The 20,875-nt window shown below is 41.6% G+C and overlaps 1 protein-coding gene across 26 annotated transcripts in view; it reads left to right on the top strand.

The window, feature by feature from the left end:
* KCNMA1 (potassium calcium-activated channel subfamily M alpha 1) overlaps window positions 1-20,507 on the top strand; it is a 382,597-nt gene extending 362,090 nt beyond the window's left edge. For 15 of the 26 annotated variants that reach the window (XM_072130535.1, XM_072130534.1, XM_072130540.1 and 12 more), the window contains 3 exons: window positions 652-876; window positions 11,573-11,592; window positions 19,790-20,507. In XM_072130535.1, the coding sequence (XP_071986636.1) occupies window positions 652-876; window positions 11,573-11,592; window positions 19,790-19,944 (400 nt within the window). In that variant the 3' untranslated portion in view covers window positions 19,945-20,507. Of the gene's footprint in view, window positions 1-651; window positions 1,157-11,572; window positions 11,593-19,789 lie in introns of those variants that run through there. The other 11 variants (XM_072130537.1, XM_072130554.1, XM_072130557.1 and 8 more) reach the window with 4 other exon arrangements.
* The last annotated feature ends 368 nt before the right edge of the window (window positions 20,508-20,875 follow it).

Genomic DNA, 20,875 nt, shown 5'->3' on the forward strand with positions numbered 1-20,875 from the left:
TGTGGGTGGAGGGTGCACAACGTTACTATCAAACTGGGAGACTTTGTGTGCGGCTCTAGTGCTCTGAGCTGCTGTCACCACAAAGATTCCTGGTGCCAGCTGGCGGCCGACCACTATCCTTGCAGACCATCGGCATTGTGCATTCCACCAAGCGGACATATCAGGACCTATAATGGAGGAGGGAGTAAGCTTCTCTCATTCACCAGTGGGGGACTAGGGGCTCGATAAATGGCCTCATGGGGGGGTCACTGTTTGGGAACCCCTGCTTTAGTGGGTGAATGGGATATCGCTTACTGCAGGAGAGACCAGACGTGACATTTTTCTGTTTGCTCACTTTTTCCTCCAGATCTTTCCATTATCTCTTCAATTATTTTTTACTACTGATTCAGGTGCAGAGGCCAAGCCAGACACAGGGAAATTGTAGCTAAAAGATGTTTGTAGCTGGAACCACTGGTGGGTCTTCTCTATCCATAACAGATATTGTGCAGCAGACATGACCCATGTCCTTATCCTTAGTCTACAGTCTAATAATCTAAGTAAACAGTAGATATCACAATGCCATTCCAGGGCACCTTGTGTGCCATGTTCTCGATGAATGTGAATATTATCACCATGTGAGACTGAGAAGTTACTCTACCTATTTTTTCCTAGGTACGTTATTACAAATCCTCCTTATGAATTTGAGTTGGTGCCCACGGACCTCATCTTCTGCCTGATGCAATTTGACCACAATGCCAGCCAGTCTCGTGCCAGCCTCTCACACTCCTCGCACTCTTCACACTCCTCTAGCAAAAAAAGCTCATCTGTACACTCCATCCCAGCCTCGGCTAACCGCCAGAACCGTGTCAAGGCTCGCGACGCACGAGACAAACAGAAGTACGTGATGGAGGACAGACTGTGAACAGGGCTACAATGTGGGAGGGGAAGATGGTGCAATGAGGACAGAGGGGTATTAATATAGAGTTGTGTCACCCCCTCCACGCAGCAATACTTTGCAGTCCTCAAAATCAGAAAAAAAATAAGGCTTGGAGAAATTTGGTGAGGATAGCTTTATAGTTTCCATTCCACACCGTGCCAAAAAAAATTGTTTATTGAGGGGAGTAAAAAAAAAAAAAGAGTACAACCATAGGTAATGGTTGAATAGCCAAAGGTTATTTAGGGTGTGTTATACATTTAACCCACAAAACCGTTGATTTTGTTGACATGTTGTTGACATGTTACTCTTAAAACCCATAACAGCATCCTTGACGTGTGACTATGTCTCCCATGTGTGCACCATTGCCCCTGTTATGTCCGACGTGCCGCTCTCCTCCCCTGCCTCTCATCTGTCTGGTCACGAGTGCATGGCATTCTGTGTTTATATACCTCTATATACCATTCCTCAGATCCATGTCACTAGCTGTACTTGTGGTGCAGGCAGTATAATTCAGAGTCTGCTTCGAAAGTAGGGCTTAACATGAATAGACGCGACACAGGCATAAGTAGTGCTGAATATGGTACGTCTACCTTAGTTACAATCCACCCACCCTCTTTTAGGACCACTCGTCCTGATATGTATAAATGCACATTAAGGGCAGATGCTAAAACTCCTCACCGGTCATCATTTTTGTCAAACAGCTGCAGATTTTGAGACTCTAGAGGAGAATTTTTCACTTTGTCCATCCTAGAGCTCTTACCTTTGGTGGGTTGTGCCATGGGTTATTTGCTGCCAAGTTTGAAATGTCTTAAGACAATGGGGCACATTTACTTACCCGGTCCGGAGGATTTCCCGAAAGTGCATTGTGCCGCGATTCAATAAGATTGCGCGCCCGATATCCTGCATGTGTCGCTTCCTCGCTCAGGTCTGCCGGAGATCATCATCTTCCTCCCGGTGCATGTAAGTGCATTGTATGCGACACAATTTTAAAGTTAAATCCCGGGCTCAGTGCGAATCAGTCAGATCATCCTACGGCCCACCCCCTCCCCCCCGCCCGATATGTGTTGCATGAAAACCGGTGCGATCCCTGAAAACGTTGGAAAAACCCAACGGAAATGCGACAGCGGGACCCTTAGTAAATAAGCCCCAATGTCTTGTGTTCTGTTTAGATGAAAATATTGCTAAATCGTATGTTTACAACATATTTATGCAAGTAAAAGACAATTTCTTTTTAATGCTGCCAGCGTTACACAGATTATAACACTTTGTTGCATGCCATGTAATACCATTATGCCGATGAAATAGTAAAAGTAGAAGTGAAAACAAGCAGTCAAAAGTAAAGAGATTGAGATACAAGTAGAGAGATGGATGCACGAATTGGTATTAGAGCTGAGGTTTTTCATGGATATTTTACATGTAAGAAGTAGGTTGGATGGTGGAGACAACAATTTAATGAATGATGGCTATGGGAGTGTACTATGGGCTAGTCGGGAGTGTACTATGGGCTAGTTGGGAGTGGACTATGGGCTGGTTGGGAGTGTACTATGGGCTAGTCGGGAGTGGACTATGGGCTGGTTGGGAGTGGACTATGGGCTGGTTGGGAGTGGACTATGGGCTGGTTGGGAGTGGACTATGGGCTGGTTGGGAGTGTACTATGGGCTGGTTGGGAGTGGACTATGGGCTGGTTGGGAGTGGACTATGGGCTGGTTGGGAGTGGACTATGGGCTGGTTGGAAGTGGACTATGGGCTAGTTGGGAGTATACTATGGGATAGTCGGGAGTGGATTATGGGCTGATTGGGAGTGGACTATGGGGTAGTCGGGAGTGTACTATGGGCTAGTCGGGAGTGTACTATGGGATAGTCGGGAGTGTACTATGGGCTGATTGGGAGTGGACTATGGGCTAGTCGGGAGTGGACTATGGGCTAGTCGGGAGTGGACTATGGGCTAGTCGGGAGTGGACTATGGGCTAGTCGGGAGTGGACTATGGGCTGGTTGGGTGTGGACTATGGGCTGGTTGGGAGTGGACTATGGGCTGGTTGGGAGTGGACTATGGGCTGGTTGGGAGTGGACTATGGGCTAGTTGGGAGTGTACTTTCCATCATCTTCCTGTATGATGATTGTTCCCTTGAGGTTGCAATCATCCATTTATATCAACTTCATTATTATGTGTAAAGGCAACAAAGGGGTATGCCATAAATCTCTGATAGATGGGATCCCTTCTCTGGGACCTGCAACTGACAGTCGGGGTCCCTTGTCACTTCATTGACTACTGTTTAAGTTCTGAAAAAAGCTAAGAAAGGCGTAAACCTTTAACTCCCATTGTGTATAGTACAGTAGGGGGCAGGATCAGGAAAGCTTTACTGTTTGTCTGTTATGATTTTTACAGTAGAAAGAAAATCTAGTGTCTAAATCTATGGATTTATTTTTTTATTTATTCCATAAGAGTCTGGAACTTTCCATTGGCCATACAGTATTAGGGCAGGGCACTTGTGGTGGTAGGAGCTGCATGCAGTAGTGTTATGAACTTCAAAATCGTTATTTTAAGAATGGAATATTTTGTAGCTTATATTAGACACCAGTCCAGCTTATCTTAGACATGGTGATAAACATGTACATATTCAAGTTTCTGTATTTTGCCTAGTCCTTACAGGTAGCCTCCCACCAGGAAGGTAATTTTACAAGATGACAGGTTCCTATAACCTGTGGTAAGTTGACTTTAAAAATTAAAAAATCTTAATAATACCACCGTTTTTTAAATTGTTTCTTTTATATTACCGGGCTCCCTGCTAGGAGCGTGTGGTGAGTCCCTGGAGAGGGCAGTTTAAATGTGGTACAGTGGGGCTGGTGAGCTGATGTAAGTGGGGGGTAGAAGCAGTGGAGAGACTGGGAGAGGAGGAGGGCAATGAGTTAGGATGAGGGGAGGAGAAGTTGACAACTTGTGCCATTTGGACTGCCGCTCCCTGGGACTCACCGCACACTGCTGGCTGGAAGCCAGGTAAGAAACCACAGGAATTATTCAGATGCTCTACAAAGGCATAAATGAAATCAACATGCCCGAGGCTATGGGAACTGTCATCATGTAAAATTGACAGGTTCCCTTCAAGCACCATATTTACACTTTTAAGTTAAGTGACAAGAGTCCTAGTTTGATCAAGTGCCTTATTTCTCACCGACAAATCAATTTCCCAAACATATTTCTATAATTCCATCTAGAATATGTAACTTAGACTTACATATAGAAGTGTATCATTTTAGAAATAGTCCTCCTGTATGAGACCGGTCCTGGGAATGTGCTAGAAATGTTTTTCAAGGGAAAACCCCTTTAATATCAGATTAAAAGAAGCCCAACTTCCAGATCCGGTAGGGACTGCCAGAGGTCAAACCTTCATGGATCTCATATTGATGGCTGGTTAACCTTTCAACACATTAAATACTTGTGTTGCTGCTACCTTTAAGTTAACACTTAAAGGAAATCAAGCCCTGCTATAGAGCGGTTATTAGCGGCTGTCACTTACATAATGACGAAGATGAAGATGCAGAAGATGAAACTATAAATGGGGAAGGTTTCGATTGCAAAGAAAAAGGGTTTCAAAATCGCTGGATACTGGAAACCCTGGAACGCCTGAGGGAGGCGGAGAACAGCTTGAATGCTATATACCAGTGATGGTGAACCTTTTGGAGACAGAGTGCCCAAACTACAACCAATACCCATTTATACGTCGCAAAGTGCCATCATGACAATTTAAGAAGTAACTTATGGATTCCTGCTGTATCACAGGTTTCAATTGTGTTGGCGTCATGAGTTCACCAATACAATAGAAAGATGATGGGGAAATTTGGATTGTAGCTTCCCTCCAGGGTTCCCAGAGCAGGAGCTCCAACATGAATCCATCTCTATCCACACCTTCTCAATCTTCCTGTCGTCATGGCAGCCAAGGATGTTGCTTTAAAATGGAGCTGAACATGGTCTTGGACCACAGGAAGAAACTTTGAGTCCTATCTGGCAAACTCTCTGTTGGTGTGAAGACCTGGGTGTCCACAGAAAGGGCTCTGAGTGCCACCTCTGCTACCTGTGCCATAGGTTCGCCACCACTGCTATACACTATATACATAATTATGCAGGTCTCTTCTTCCCTCCTCCTTCCTCCCATTCCCATGTACACGACCCAACTCGAGCTGTAAGAGGCGTGAGCACCCGAGCTGTTCTCCGCCTCCTTCGGGCGCACCAGGGCTCCAGTGTCCGTCCATTTTAAAACTCTTTTTCTCTGCAATCAAAAAGTTTCTGTACTTTATCCTTATAGATTCATCTTCTGCAGCACTGCATCAGTATGTAAGTGTCTCATAACCAGTGTATAGCAAGAATTGATTTCCTTTAAAATTAAAAAATCTATAAAAAATTGGCTATTTATGTATCATCTGTTGTCTATAGGTACAGTCTGTGTATATTATGATCTAAATTTAGCAACAAACGGGTAGAAAAATTCAGAAGAACAGAAGCGAGTTAAAAGTTTGAACACTGACATTTAACTTGTCAGGGCCAAGGTTGTAAATCTTATAAAGCAATAAACATATGGATAAAGTGTTCATCTTTTCGTCTGGATAGATTTCATGTCTGTGCATTGGAGGTGTATGTATAGCATGCGACCACAGATACATGTGAGGAACACCGCACTGCACATTAGCTATGGTATAGAAAGCAAAACACATTGGTCTCAAGAAACCCATTGCCTTGGGACACAGCATATTGCCTCGGACACATCTGGGGGGATTTATGAAGACTGGTGCTCAGGCCTCTTAGTAGATCAGGCAGAATATACTCCAGTTTAGACCCAAGACCAGATCTGAAGCGGTGGAGATTTCTGCTATAGACCCGACCCACCCAAAGTGGGAGTTGTCACCCGCTATGCAAAGTAAAGGGCTTTTTCCCAGCAGAATGGGACACTGGTATAAAGAAGCAAATCTGCTAACTATATAGGAAATAAAATGGTTAAAATTGTGCTAAAATAAACATGGGAGCACAATTTTGGCTCAGGGAGTTACATCATAGAGTAGATGCCCTCCCTGTAGATGAGAAATTAGCTGTTGTCCTCTTTGTCAATTGACTGGGCTCCATTTATTCCATAATTTCCTAACAGATTTGTGAAGTTTTACTTACATTTTCCAAATAAAAAAGATTTATTTGGTGGGCTTATCTGTATAATGTATTATTGCATAACATCAGCCTATCAGAACCATGGTAAAGACTTGCTTTGGCTTCTCAGACAGTTTTGTTATGGAGAGGACATGCAAATCTCACCTTCTCCATCACTTGGATACAAACTCAGAAAATCCTCCGGCACTCCGATTCAATGCAAAAATATCTCTTTATTGGAGCTTAAAATCCATATGCATGTCACAGCAATACATGACTGACGCGTTTCAAGCTAACTATGACTATGATTAAGAGCGGTTAGCTCGAAACGCGTCAGTCATGTATTGCTGTGACATGCATATGGATTTTAAGCTGCAATAAAGAGATATTTTTGCATTGAATCGGAGTGCCGGAGGATTTTCTGAGTTTGTATCCACTTCAACGCTTTCCTGGTGAGCCTGATGTGCACACGATTTCTACATTTTGCTGATTTGAGCTGGCTTGGGTGTTTCACACTCTACTTGTGCTTTTCCATCACTTGGAAGAGTTTTTCGCCCAGTACCCGCCTTTGACGTTCGGCATTCAGGGGCGTGACCCCCCCCCCTTCCCCCAGCCCACCACATTTACTATAATCAGAGAAATCTCCGCCAGATCAGACCTGGTCTAAGTACAGATTGCGCCCTCATCTGCTGAGAGGTCGGGACCTCTTAGGAGATCCGGGTCCGTGCAGGTGGTAGATAAGACGCCAGTCTTAATAAATTCCCCCTCATGTATGGACACCAAAGAACCATCTATTTTTTTGATCCCTTTTGTTAATGTAGACTTCAGCAGAATAGCAGGGCAGCCCTCAGACACATTCACACACAGAGTCACATTTTTTTTTTCAAACCAGATGCAAATATTTGGAGTAATGAAGCATTTTACAACTTGTCAATGTGCCAAACTAGTCTTGTTAAAGGGCAATTACAATGGGTGTTGCTTTCTGCATGTGTCCAGCTGTTTGCGAAGATGTTTAGTTGGGTGAATGCAATACTTTGAGTATATGGAGTTAACTATTTTCAAACTTTTTGACAGTCCTTATATTTTCCAACAATTTCATTTCTCGCTCGCGATGTTAAATCCATGGAAGTGTCCTCCTCAGTCAAATGTAGTCTGATAGAAGAGCCGGAACTTTACTTAGACTTTACTTGTATTAGAACAAATTAGTATTAGGCTTATTGAAGGGCACAAGCCCGTCCTCTGCACCCTTCCTCTGCACCCTTCCTCTGCACCCTGCCGCTGCTGAGAGTGGCCTGATCATTGTAATAAACCACATCCAGTGGTGTAACTAGAAGCTGATGGGCCCCAGTGCAAAGTCTGTGCCGGGCCCCTGACTATAATGTATGGTTTATAGTAATATGGGAAAGTAACGCCATAAGGGCCCCTAAACCTCTTGGGCCCGGGTGCGACCGCAACCTCTGAACCCCCTCAAGTTACGCCCCTGACCCCATCTGTTTATTACATACCTGAATAATTAGTAAAATACTACTTCATACAGACATTATAATTTGTCCATTGTAACCCGGATCAGGACCTTTGAAATTTTGCCATGAAATTGCAGGAGACAATTATGCATCATTTTCAGTAGAACAAAAGCAACTGAGCTTTGTCTAAACCTTGTCCACTCACCGGACATAGAATCCACATAGAAATCAGCAGACAGGATTTTAAGACAAAGGAATGTCAACATACAGTACATGCGGTTCCCTACTTAAGGACACCCCAGTTACAGACGACCCCTAGTTACAGACAGACCCCTCTGCCCCCTGTGACCTCTCTGGATGTTACTATAGTCCCACACTGCAATGATCAGCTGTAAGGTGTCTGTAATGAAGCTTTATTCATAATCCTTGGTCCCATTACAACCAAAAACTTTGAAAATCCAATTGCCACTGGGGCAAAAAAAAATTTTGATCCTCCTACCCAGACATCTTTAGCGCGCAGCTACAAGGAGCTGCACTCGTCCGCGAAGCCGGAGTCCTGCGCAGGCCAGTGGCTGCGTGATCTCTACTCTAAAGCCGGAGCTACTGCGCATGCACAGAACTTTGGCTTCGCAGACGACTGCATGCAGCTCCTTGTAGCTCCGCGCTCAAGATGTCTGGGTAGGAGGATCAAAGTGGCTACTGAGGCGTGAAGTAGCCGCGTCATAGAGCCTCAGCTCCTGCTACTCCACGCCCCAGTAGCCTCTTTAGAAAATTTGCATTTTACCCTGATTAAAGGTTAGAAAAGATAAAGAGGAGTAAAGAATTAGTCCTAAAACGGTCTATCCTTACATACGCAGATGCACCTACCACCAGATCTACCTTAATAGGTGGATCCGTAGTGGTAGGTTTCCTTTAAAGAAAATCTACCACCAGGATGAAGGATTGTAAACCAAGCACACTTATATGCCGGTGTGTGCCCCCTCTGGCAGGATCTGCTCTTTTTTTTCGCTTTTTACAAAACAAAAAGGCTCTTAAAATCTGAAAATTGCCTAATTTGCATAATTTTTAAAGTCTTTTTTTCAAATAACGGCATAGGAAGCTTAAAGATGTGCGGGTCTTGCCAGAGGGGACACACACTAGTATACTTGGATTACAATCAGGTCCTGGTGGTAGATGTCTTTTAAAGATAACGTATGAATCTGATGAAGACCGTCTCTAACTCCTACATACTATATATAATTCCAATAACGTGTAGATGAGCGATACATTCTATATCATGGCTGACGTCACATTCTTTACAACACTGTAACATTGTTTACAACAATCAAATTCCATGTTTGATTTGGAAAATGTCTGGAATACATTACTGTGCCAAAATCACACGAGTTCTCCAAATTCAAACCGCTCGGTGCCTTATTGCACGTTACCTGATACAACCATTATTTTGCTTCTCACTGTGGACACGGCTGCATGTTCTGTCTCCAGGCTCTGCGCACTCACGGTGTATGTTCTGTAAACCGATTATGTAAAGAAAATAAAACATTTCAGAATAAAAAAAAAGGAAAAAAAAAATGTTATTTTGTGCGGTTCTTTCTAGGGTCAGTACAGAGTTATGGCTTGTTGACTTGTTTATTAGTTCTAATTCCAGACCCTTTGCTATTGTTCTGACTATTTAGGCATTTTAAAGAGGACCTGTCACCCATAATTTCAGCACTAGGAGCTGTTTGCTAAAGTAAGCAGCTCCTTGTGCTTGAACCCGACTCCTCCGTCTTTTTTTGGCGCAAGTGGGCGTGGCCTAACTTTTCCATAATTATCCGTTACATTTATGTGTATTTTGTCGACATTTTTAGGCGCAATATTTGGCGCACGATAGACCAGGAAAAAAATGGTCATAGAGCAAAATTAAGGCGCAGTCCATGTAAGATTTTGGCGCACGTTTCATTGATGTCGCCACTTTAATACATCGGGCTGTGCTTTCCGGAGACTGATCTCCGATGCCGACAGTCATGCTTGCGCCAGAATTAGTAAATCCCCCCCTTTGTTGTAGGAAAGTTGCATAATAAATTGCAAAAGGAGAAAAAATAGTCACATGTGGGGACTGGAGTAACTATTTCAAAAGTCACATGACCTAAATCTGGTATTTCAGTAGCCGACAGATTGGTAAATCTAATGATTAGATATACAAAAACTACCAAGAATCAAGCTCAGGGTAGTTTTTGCATAACTATTCTTTTCAGTTTAGGACACCTGAACACTACTTATAGTGCCTCCACCTACGTTTTATTGTATGTTTGAGCCCCGGTGGTGTCTAGTGCTGAGATATTTATTTTTTCAAATCTCTTGATTAGTTCATCTATGTTCGCTGTGTGTTAATTTTTGACATCAATAGGTACTGCAGCAAAAAAAAAAACCTCCATAACCAAAGATAAATAACCCCCAGGGATTTTAAATGGATTTTTTTGTATTTTATACTGAAAACTGAGAGTGCTCTTGAGGAGTTGATTGTTCCACAGATCCCTTGGCTAGCAACGTGCACATATTAATATTTTTCATTAATGATGACCTCGTAGAGGGTTAACACAGTAATGTTTCAGATAATACTAAGCCCTGTAAAGTAATGAATGCAGAGAAGGATCGTATAACATTACAGAGGGATTTGTGAAAGCCACAGGATTGGGCAGAGAAATGGCTGATGTAGATAAGTGTAAAGTTATGCACTTGCAGCCCTTGATAGTCTTTTGATGGAATTGGTCTCCACAAACACGTAAGATCTGCCTTGTGTAGGACACTTAATGCCAATAAGCCTCTCAGTGCGCCGGGGTGGCACCCATGACTGCTGCTTCTGTAAGCCGGTAGACCCCTTTTATTAAAAAAAAACAAACATGTACTCTGAAGTGTTGAGTGCATGAGGGCATGCAAGTGTTGCATAAGACACCCATGCACTGCCACCATTGGTCCTGATGGTCCTGATGCACAATGGTTTGATCCTTTTTTTTGTTTTGTTGTGTGCACCTGATGCACAATGGTTTAATCCATTTTTTAGTTGATTTTATATCAGTTTAGGGCAATGTAAGTACAAACATTTTTTTTTACTGGTTTGTCTATACATAGTGGTGGAAAACAAAAAAGTAATTTGCTTAATGTACATTTCACCAGTTTTTGATTTACTGTACTGCTGTAAACGTGGCCGTCATTTATAGTAAGCAGTACCCGACCTCCTAATTCTAGAAGTATTTCTATAAGTGAATGTGAATGAGGTTTAAATAATGAAATATATGGTTTCTTATTTATTTTCCAATTTTAACCTTTTAACTTTTAACTTCAACTCTTTAAAGGAAACCTACCATTAGATTTGATGCATTATGAAGCAAACATACCCTGAGAAGGCTGCAGCTACACTGATGCAGGATCATATCTTGGTTAATTCCTTGGTTTTGCTGATAAAACAATTATAAAATTATGATAATGAAGCTGTGTTGCTTCTGTGGCTGCCTCGGCGCTTCTGTTAGCACATTAGTTATTCACTGCTCACAGGATGATGTCATCCCTGGGTTGTGCCTGGAGGCAGAATAATCAATTGCTGCACCATCCCCAAACTGCCGTGTATGAGTGATCCAGCTCAGGTTGATTAGTCATGTCTTAACTAACCTCCATTTGTAATTACAAGCTCAGTATCTAATGTGTCCATCTAGGCAACCAGCCTGACCCAGCTTTCCCAAGGTCCTGAATGTTATAATTGTTTTTTCAGCAAAACCATTCAGCTCAGGGATTAAACAAGATATGATCCTGCATCAGTGTAGCTACAGCAGTCTCCAGGTATATTTGCTTCACAATGCATCAAACCACAAGGTAGCTTTCCTTTAACCCTAGGGGAGGAGACATTTGCACTGACCAAAATAGTAAATATTCTCCTACCGCACCTGTATGTACCGCATAGAGCTAATAGTAGAGACTGCAATTTCGATCCACCTCCCTAAACAACTTAGATGCAGGGATTTGAACTGTATAAAAGGTTTTGGAATGACTCACATAGATTACTTCTTTCTCTAAATTGCAACAAGGACGAATAGAATGGGCCAAGGTATGGATCATCCCGGTTCTGCATGCACTAGAGGCTTCTATGGGCTTCCTTCTCCTCCTATAACTCTGTCCTTGTGAAACCTTGTGTGAAACAATGAGTGGTATCGAGATACAGGATACATTATTATAATGGCATAGGTCTCAATGATCCAATCCCCTTTACTGCTGGAATGCTATACAATGAAATGCAAATCTCTCTATAGGAATTTATAGGGTGTTCCAGCGGGCAAGGGGTCCCCATTGTTTGGTATTTCCTGTCTCTTATTGTGTTTTGTGTAGTGTGGTTTGACTTTCTTACTATGAATACTGATGTGAAGTGGCTGTTCTGTCGCTGCCGTCTTCATGTGACTCCTTCCATCGCTTTGCTTGCCTTCTCGCATGTGCTCTTCTTGTGTATTTTGACTGTTGTCCTCATTTCCAAACCTTCCCTTCTCCTTATCATTTCCATATTCTGTTTGTTTTCTGTCTTTGGTTCCACCACTAGCACAGGGAAGTAAACCATTGTACTCCTGTTATATAAGTATTACTAGAGGTAACACAAAACTACCTAAACTACATCTCAGACCGATTCATGAACTTGGAGGGGTTTATATGGTCAACTTCTATACTTTGTATCTGCTGTTAGCCTTAGTTTTTGGGGTTATTTAAAGACGTTTGAGAGTAATTTGAATGTGTTGGAAGTTGTTCATCTGTTTTCCATTAAAGGGGCGGTTAGGGCAAATAAACTGCATTGTATTTGGATAGTGTATTATGAAAATGTGCTACATTTTACAAATTAGGAACCTTCATGGATTGTCCAGTGAGATCAAATTTGGCTGAAATTTTCGGTTGTGATTCATAACACGGCCAAATGCTATTGTAATATCTGCTGTGTGTTACCTACAGATATTATATGTAAGTATGTGGTGTGGAATCTGCATGGCAAATCTACCTGTAGTACATCTGAATTCTGCATAAAGCCGTTTGTGCATCAGTGAGTTTGGTCTCTGCTAGTGTGGGAATTACTGGAGTTCAGTTAAAGAGGACTATTCACCACCCCACACATGTGGATATTAACATTACCATTCTGTAGGGGCTGCTACATACATTCAGGGGCACTTTGAATTTTCTTTCTAGCCCCCACGATTGCAGAGATATCAGTCCTAGTATCTGACCATTGTAATCTGTGTTAAGTCAGAGAGGAGGGGTTGGGGCTCCAGCTGGAGGCGTGTGTTATGCTAATCTTTTCTCATACTGTCCAATCCGTGGCAAAAAGTGTGTGTTAATTCAGATGCCGTGATCATACATTATTCTGCTAATATTCAGTTAACATTGCGTTTACACCGTGTTTACAAAAATGCAATATTACAAATTGCATTTCATTTGCATCTCGTTTGCATCGCAAATGGAATGAAAACGCGAGTGCATTGTAAACGTTACACAATGTAAAGAACATGTAAATGCTAACGTGACGCAAGTGCAATGAAAAGGCAAAACTCAAGTGCAATATAAATGCAAACACAAAGTAAATGTAAACACAAACGCAAAGCAAAGGCTCCTTAACCCCTTAATGACCGCCCTATCGGGATTCTACGTCGGTCATTAAGGGTACTTCTTCTGATGCGACGCCTTTCTACGGCGGCGCATCAGAAGAAGTTTTCGGGACACCGGGTCTCGCTGGTGCCGGTGTCGGGCTGTGATATCACAGCCCAGACCCGGCACTAACACCCGGGATCGGAAAAACTCCGATCCCGGGTGTTTAACCCCTTGCACGCCGCGGTCAAGCATGACCGCGGCGTGCAAGTGTGTCCCCCGTGGATCGGACCCCCCCGGTGTGCTTACCGGGGGATCCGATCCCTCCTGCCGCTGCCCCGGGTTCCGACGAGTGACCCAGGGCTGTCGGCTCCTCTTCTCACCGGGTCCTGCCTTCCTGGCAGGACCCGGCTGTAAGTAACTGAGCATGCGTGGCATGCTCACTTACTTACACTATACACTGCAATACAAGTGTATTGCAGTGTAAAGGCTTGAATAAGCGATTGGATGATCACTTATTCAAGCCAAGAAGTAGAAAATGTAAAAAAGTAAAAAAAAAAAAATTAAATCTTTTTATAATATAATTAAATAAATAAATAAAATAAAAGTCCCATAATCTCCCCAGTAACACATAAAATGCAAATAAAGTATATAAAACACAAAACACGTACATATTTGGTATCACCGCGTCCGTATTAATCTGTACAATAAATCTAAATCAATATTGAACCCGCTCGGTGAACTACGTAAAAAAAAAACTCGAAAAACTTCCCATAATATACAATTTTTCATCAAACACCATCACAAAAAATGTTCTAAAAAGTGATCAAAAAAAGTTACGGTACCTAATATGATACGACTGAAAAGAACAACTGTTTTCGCAAAAAATAAGCCCTCAACCAGATCTGACAACAGAAAAATACAGAATTTATGGCCCTGAAAAGTTGTCAATAGTAAAAACAATGCGATTTTCTCCAATATTGGTTTTGCTCAGGAAAATTGAGCAAAATAAGAAAAACTATATAAATGAGGTATCACCGCAATCGTAGTGAACCAGAGAATAAAGATAAAATATTATTTTTACGTTACGGTGAGCGGGGGGGGGGGGGCGGCAAAATGCTCACAATCCAAAATAAAAATTGATGATTTTGTTTGTGTCCTTCTTGAAATAGTTAATAAAATCTCATGAATAAGCTATAGACTCCCAAAATAAATTATCTATACATTGTATCTCATCCCATAAAAAATAAGCCCTCATATGATCGCATTACCAAAAAAAATAAAAATTTATAGGTCGTACAATGTGACAATACAAATCTGCTGTGGATGGCGCCTCCATTCATTCTATGCTCGGCCGTGCGCCCGTACAGCAGTTTACCACCACATATGTGGTATCAGTACACTCGGGAGGAATTGGGCATCAAGCGTTGCAGTGCGTTTCATCATTTAATTTATTCTGAAAATGTCAGTTTTGGCCTAAATGAATGTATTTCCAAAAAAATTCCATAGTTTCTAAATCGCAGGTCCATATTTTTTAACCCATGTGAAACACTTAAAGGGTTAATGGACTTAATAGAAGTTGTTTTACATATGTTGAGGGGTGAACTTTCTATAGTGGGGTAATTTATGGGGTTTTACTATTATTTAGGCCTCTCAAAGTCACTTGGAAGCTGAGTTGTCCCTCAAAATGTGAGTTATGGCAATTTTCATGAAAATAAGAAAAATCGCACCTAAAGTTCTGCACCTCATAACATCCTAGAAAAATGATAGGACGCATAAAATATCATCTCAACATAAAGCCGACATTCCGGAAATGTTACTTATCAAGCTTTTTGGGTAGTTTTACTTCCTGTCTGGAAACCAGAACATTTCAAACTTGGAAAATGAAGAATTTTTACAAACTTTTGCCAAATTTTCACTTTTTTTCAGAACGAAACGCAAAACTTATCACTTAAATTTTATAACTAACATGAAGTACAATGTGTCACGAGAAAACATTCTCAAAATCACCCGGATATGTTAAAGCGTTCCGAAGTTATAACCAATTATCGTGAGACATGTCAGATTTGAAAAATCGAGTCTGGTCAGTGAGCTGAAAACTAGTGTCGGTGATAAGGGGTTAAATGCCATGGAAACGTAAATGCAAATGGCACAAAAACTCCATGGAAATGCAAATGCAACATAAACAAGATGCAAACGCAACGCAAACCCCACATAAAACTCGAAATGTAAGGTAAATGCAATGTAAACACAAACACCACGTAATCGCCATGTAAACAAGACACAAATGTTACATAACTGCTAACACTATGTAACTGTAAATTGTATATTCCGTTTACATCACAATTTTGCAACACTGTGTTTATGTAAATGGGGTGAAGATGCAATGTTATATTAGCATTATGTGTGTGAACACAGCCTCTAGATGCACATAATAAAAGAGATACATTATCATAAGTTTATTGTATATTTTCAAAAGAAAGACCAAGACAAGTCTGTTTTTGGAAAATATACAATAAACTTATGATTGTTTGTTACATGTATTGATGAGCCGATTCTTGTACTATTAAGGTCCTGGTATCGTACACCAATGCAAACTAAGCCAAAAAAGTTTAGGGGATGGGTTACATTAACACCTTAATATTAGACATCTCAAGACGAGCCGGTCATTACAGACTATAGCATATCCTAACAAAGATACCCATCTGAGGTCATGCTCCACAAAACTAGCACCACTGTCCAGACACCCCGACTTACGCTTTACACCCTTCTTGGACAGCGTGATTATTGTGGAACATCGCTGTGGTTGATGATTTTGGTGATAGCTTCTCTGACATTGCCTGCTGCCGATTGGACAGTATGAGAGAGGATTAGCATAACTCACGCCTCCAGCTCCTCCTCTTTGACAGAAGACAGATTAGAATGGTCAGATACTAGGACTGATATCTCCGCAACCTTGGGGGCTAGAAAGAAAATTCAAAGTACCCCTAAATCTGTGTAGCAGAATGCTAGATGTCCATATAAGTCAGGTGGGGAAAGGTCCTCTTTAAGTGTTTCTAGGTTAAGTCCAGTAAGTCCTACATTCGCACAGAGCGACTTTATCGGACTACACTCACTAAATGGTCAAGTCAAGACATTTATTGCTATTATTTTAAAGACCAATTCCTACTCCAGTAGCAGGACTGTAATACACCCCTGCTTCACCATAATACAATAGTACCCTGGGGAAGCAGGGGGTTATCACAGTCCTGCCCCTGGAATATTAATTGGTCTTTACAATATGCTAAATATATAGTTTCTATTTCACAAAGCGTATTACGCAATATAAACAAGTGACCCAATGACCAAAAAGATTTTCATCCACTGGAATCCGATTTTATTCTTATTAACATCTGTGGGGGATGTAAGAAAATCTAATATCTTCCCATCATGCAAAGAATAACTTTTATTTGCTGTAACTAGAAAACTCCTCTAAGTTCTTCAACATTGCAGATTACTTTCAAACGTCTACAGCGACATGACAGTATGAAGATATAATGAGCTGCAAGTAATTGCCGGCTCCTATAAATAGTAAGCCTGTGGGCCAGCTGAGGATTGCGCTGCAGTTTACTATTGATAAGAGGAACTTTAGTTTAAAGATTCCGGCATTTCCGTATTTTTTGGACTACAAGGCGCACAAAAAATCCTTTGATTTTCTCAGAAATCAATGGTGCGCCTTCTAGTCCAGTGCACCTTATATATGAACCGTACTTACAGACAACAGCTGCCTTGTACTGTGCACAGGTCTGACACCTGTTGGTTATTCATCCTTATAATCTGGTGCACCTTATAATCCGGTGCGCCTTATATATGAACCGTACTTACAGACAACAGCTGCCTTGTACTGTGCACAGGTCTGCCCCCTGCTGGTCATTCATCCTTATAATCAGGTGCGCCTTATATATGATCCGTACTTACAGACAACAGCTGCCTTGTACTGTGCACAGGTCTGACACCTGCTGGTCATTCATCCTTATAATCAGGTGCGCCTTATATATGATCCGTACTTACAGACAACAGCTGCCTTGTACTGTGCACAGGTCTGACACCTGCTGGTCATTTATCCTTATAATCTGGTGCACCTTATATATGAACCTAGACGTTTTAGCAGGCATTTATTGATAGTGCCCCTATAATCAGGTGCGCCTTATATATGATCCGTACTTACAGACAACAGCTGCCTTGTACTGTGCACAGGTCTGACACCTGCTGGTCATTTATCCTTATAATCTGGTGCACCTTATATATGAACCTAGACGTTTTAGCAGGCATTTATTGATAGTGCCCCTATAATCAGGTGCGCCTTGTAGTCCAAAAAATACGGTACTCCCGAAAATTGAATTTATTAGCGACACGTTTTTAAACCTTAACAACTTCACCGCATTAAGCAGACGCACAAATAGCATTAGAAATGCAGAGCATTTCACGGAGGAGAAACAAAATCTTTGCTTATCCCGTCTACTGTGAACATCGGTGAAGGTTTGGGGCGGGGGGTGGGGGTAGTGCGAGGGAAAGTAGATAAAAACTGTATTAAAAAATAATAATCCTAAACATTATATATGAAATGTGTTCATCTGATCAGAGATAAGCTTTTAACACACTATCATTGAAAGGTTGCTTTGAGGCACAATTGGCTGTTCCCGAATGAAATATGTCCCACTATGTGTCACATAGCGACTAAATGGCTTTTTAAATGGAGCTGAAATTATTTTGATGTGTACACATCTCGGGGTTTTAATACAACCCACTGTTAAAACGATGCATCCAGATCCGTCTCTTTAAAAACCTCATTCATAATTCAGAGCTTGTGATGTGTTCTAAGAGATCTGGGAGCTTTAAAAGAACACGAATTAAACTGAAATATTCCACTTTTATTAGAGAGACAGTTAACCCCCCTCCTGCCAGGCTGGAGGAACCAGCAGCTTCCTAATAAATATGATTTCCCTCATCGACAACCCTCATTGAGCATTTATGACGGGACCGTAGCGGCTGTGCCGAAATAAATCCCTAGCAAATGTTTGTTGTAGACGAGGGGTTATGTGCGGTGCTCATGGTCTATGTGCCTAGAGGACAGGCGAACATAGATTACATAATATCTAGTTTTACTCAAGGGCAAATTTGGCATTTTTGCCCCCCCCCCCCATCCCAATTCTCCAAATGTCAGAACTGGTAGTCAGCCATCGCTTCAAAGAGAGTATAGTAGCTCCAGAATCCTCCGTCAACCTTATAAACCTTATAAGATTTTCAGACATACCTTTACTGGGTCCTGGCTGTTATTTCATTAAAAAAAATCTATTTTTTTTTGCAAGAAAAAGGTGGTGGCATCCAAATAAACACACTCCTCCAGCTCCCCGAGATCCTTGGCATCACCTTTAAGTGCACGGATCTATTGCTAGGACAATGTATCAAAATGTAATAAAATCCACTGATCTGGCTCTTCAATAGTTTAGCACCGCCCTAATTGTATCAATCCATAGCGTCCAGAGGCATAAAGCAGGTATATGACTGACCAGTCAACGCGTTTCTAGCACTATATGACGTCATGAGTAAGAGAGTTCTATAGTGCTAGAAATGCGGTGACTGGTCAGTCATATATCTGTTTTATGTCTGTGGATGCCATGGAGGTGGCCCCATGTCTCCCGGTACAATGTTTTGGATGGCTCGCTACCCAGTGGTGCTCAGGGGGTCGGCACAAAATCCACATGCGAAAGTAAATCCCAGCACACAAAGTGACATCAGCTTACTTTATTCTTCATACAATGGTCCAGCAACAATGATATAGCAGGACACGTTTCGGCTCGTCCTCAAGCCTTTGTCAACTACGGTTGACAAATATCTGGCGCCTTTTCCTTCCGCTTGTCTCCCAGTACAACCTTTATGCCTGTGCTGCACGTTTACATAATGATTGACACCCCCATAAAATGAAGGGAAAAAAATAATAATTTGGGTCAAGAGCTCAGTGACATAATTATAAAAGCCGGATTTCTTCAAAAATGACAGATAATTGGGAAACCAGAAAGGTTTGTCTGGAAATCTTATTTGTGGGGTTATTTAGGATCTAGCACACGTCACTGTGTTGGACTCTTGTGGAGAGCAGTTTAATTCACACCAGGGGGATAATTCTGGAAGAATTGAGGGCATCCCACCACCCTTACGGAGCATTGGAGCTCTAAGCAGTTGAATGGGTTGCATTATGGGTAAATCTGACCCTTCCTATACTAAATTTTGGTATTACCTGCTGGTTTCCCATCACCGTTGTCTTCTCTATCAGTTCTATTTTTATTTAGCTCATGTTTTCATGTTTTACGTTTTTAAGATTGTTCAATTATTTGGCTTCTTGCACTAACTTTGCCTATTTCCTTTTCTCCCATTTTGTCTTTCCTTAAAACCCACCCCTCCATTCTGCTTCTTGCCACTCTTCCTTATTGCTACTAACCCCTAACGCTTCTACTTCGGCCAAATTCTTATGTTTGTATTTTATGGAATATCTATCAAATATCCCTGTATACATCATCCACGCCACATGATGTATCCCTATTACATTCACACCCATCACTCTCTTTCATCTGCTCTCTATCTCTCTCTGCTTCTGCTGCCTTTCCTGCCCCGTCTCCCCACCGTGTGTTTTCCTAAATTTGGCTCCACAGCAGAAAAGAAATGGTATACAGATGAAATGGAAAACGCTTACCCCCGAAACATTCAGATTAAGCCAATGAGCACACACATGGCTAATCAGATTAATCAATACAAATCGACGAGCAGCTTGATACCGCCAATCCGAGAGGTCGAAGACGAATGTTGATTCAAAAAAAACTAAACTTCTAAAGCAAATAACCAAGAACTTGAAGACGTATTCCGACTTGTCAAACCACACCTCACACGCAAGCGGTCAAAAGACTAGACAAGCGACGGCGCTCAACCGGGGCCTGTATGGAGCGCACACATACAGAGACTGAAAGAAGCAAAATGTAAAATATTTCATTTATAAATGAACTGCACCTATATAGTCATGTATAGCCTCTAGTGTTTTAAATTATTTTTATTCATTAGAAAGAAAAAAAATATATATAAATATATATTTTTTGTCAAGTCTTTGCCCAAAAAATCCAGGATGAAAAAAAAAACAGCCATTTGTATGGGAAAGTCATAAAGGAACTTTGTGTCAAACTCTTTACTTTCACGGAAGAAAGCTCCACCCTTTCCCTGCCAGGAGACCGAGCCTCTTCCCACGTTTCCGCCACGCTCGGCGGGGTCTTCTTGCCACTGAAAGATAAGATCCAGTCATTGTCTTGAATTCTGTCTCATGCTTCTGCCACAAAGTATTGTAAAAGATCTGGATACTCTTTATTGAAATTGCTTATTTTATCTTGCTTCGTTTTTTTTTTCCTGATTGTATCATTTTTTAAGGAAGGTCATTTAAGTTGCTTTTATTTAAGGACAAACTGAAAGGCATAAAAACCACGAGAGGGTTTCATGAATTTGATTTGTAGACCAAAATATTCTTCTAGTCGCTATTACATCACCTCTAGTGAAGTAACATGATGTCATAGTTTTATTTGCCACTCCTTGCCACAGCACCGACATATTCACCATTCTCTGTTGCAACATACATACACTTTGGCACTTTGGTTTCCTATGAAGTTGTCACCCCCCCACCCCACCTTTGGCTTTGAGAAAACCAACACAGTTGGAAAATGTGATAGGACTGGCCTTTTGCACATCAGTCTTAAAAT

The sequence above is a fragment of the Engystomops pustulosus genome, chromosome 11 (genome assembly GCF_040894005.1).
Source record: "Engystomops pustulosus chromosome 11, aEngPut4.maternal, whole genome shotgun sequence".
Lineage (NCBI taxonomy): Eukaryota > Metazoa > Chordata > Amphibia > Anura > Leptodactylidae > Engystomops > Engystomops pustulosus.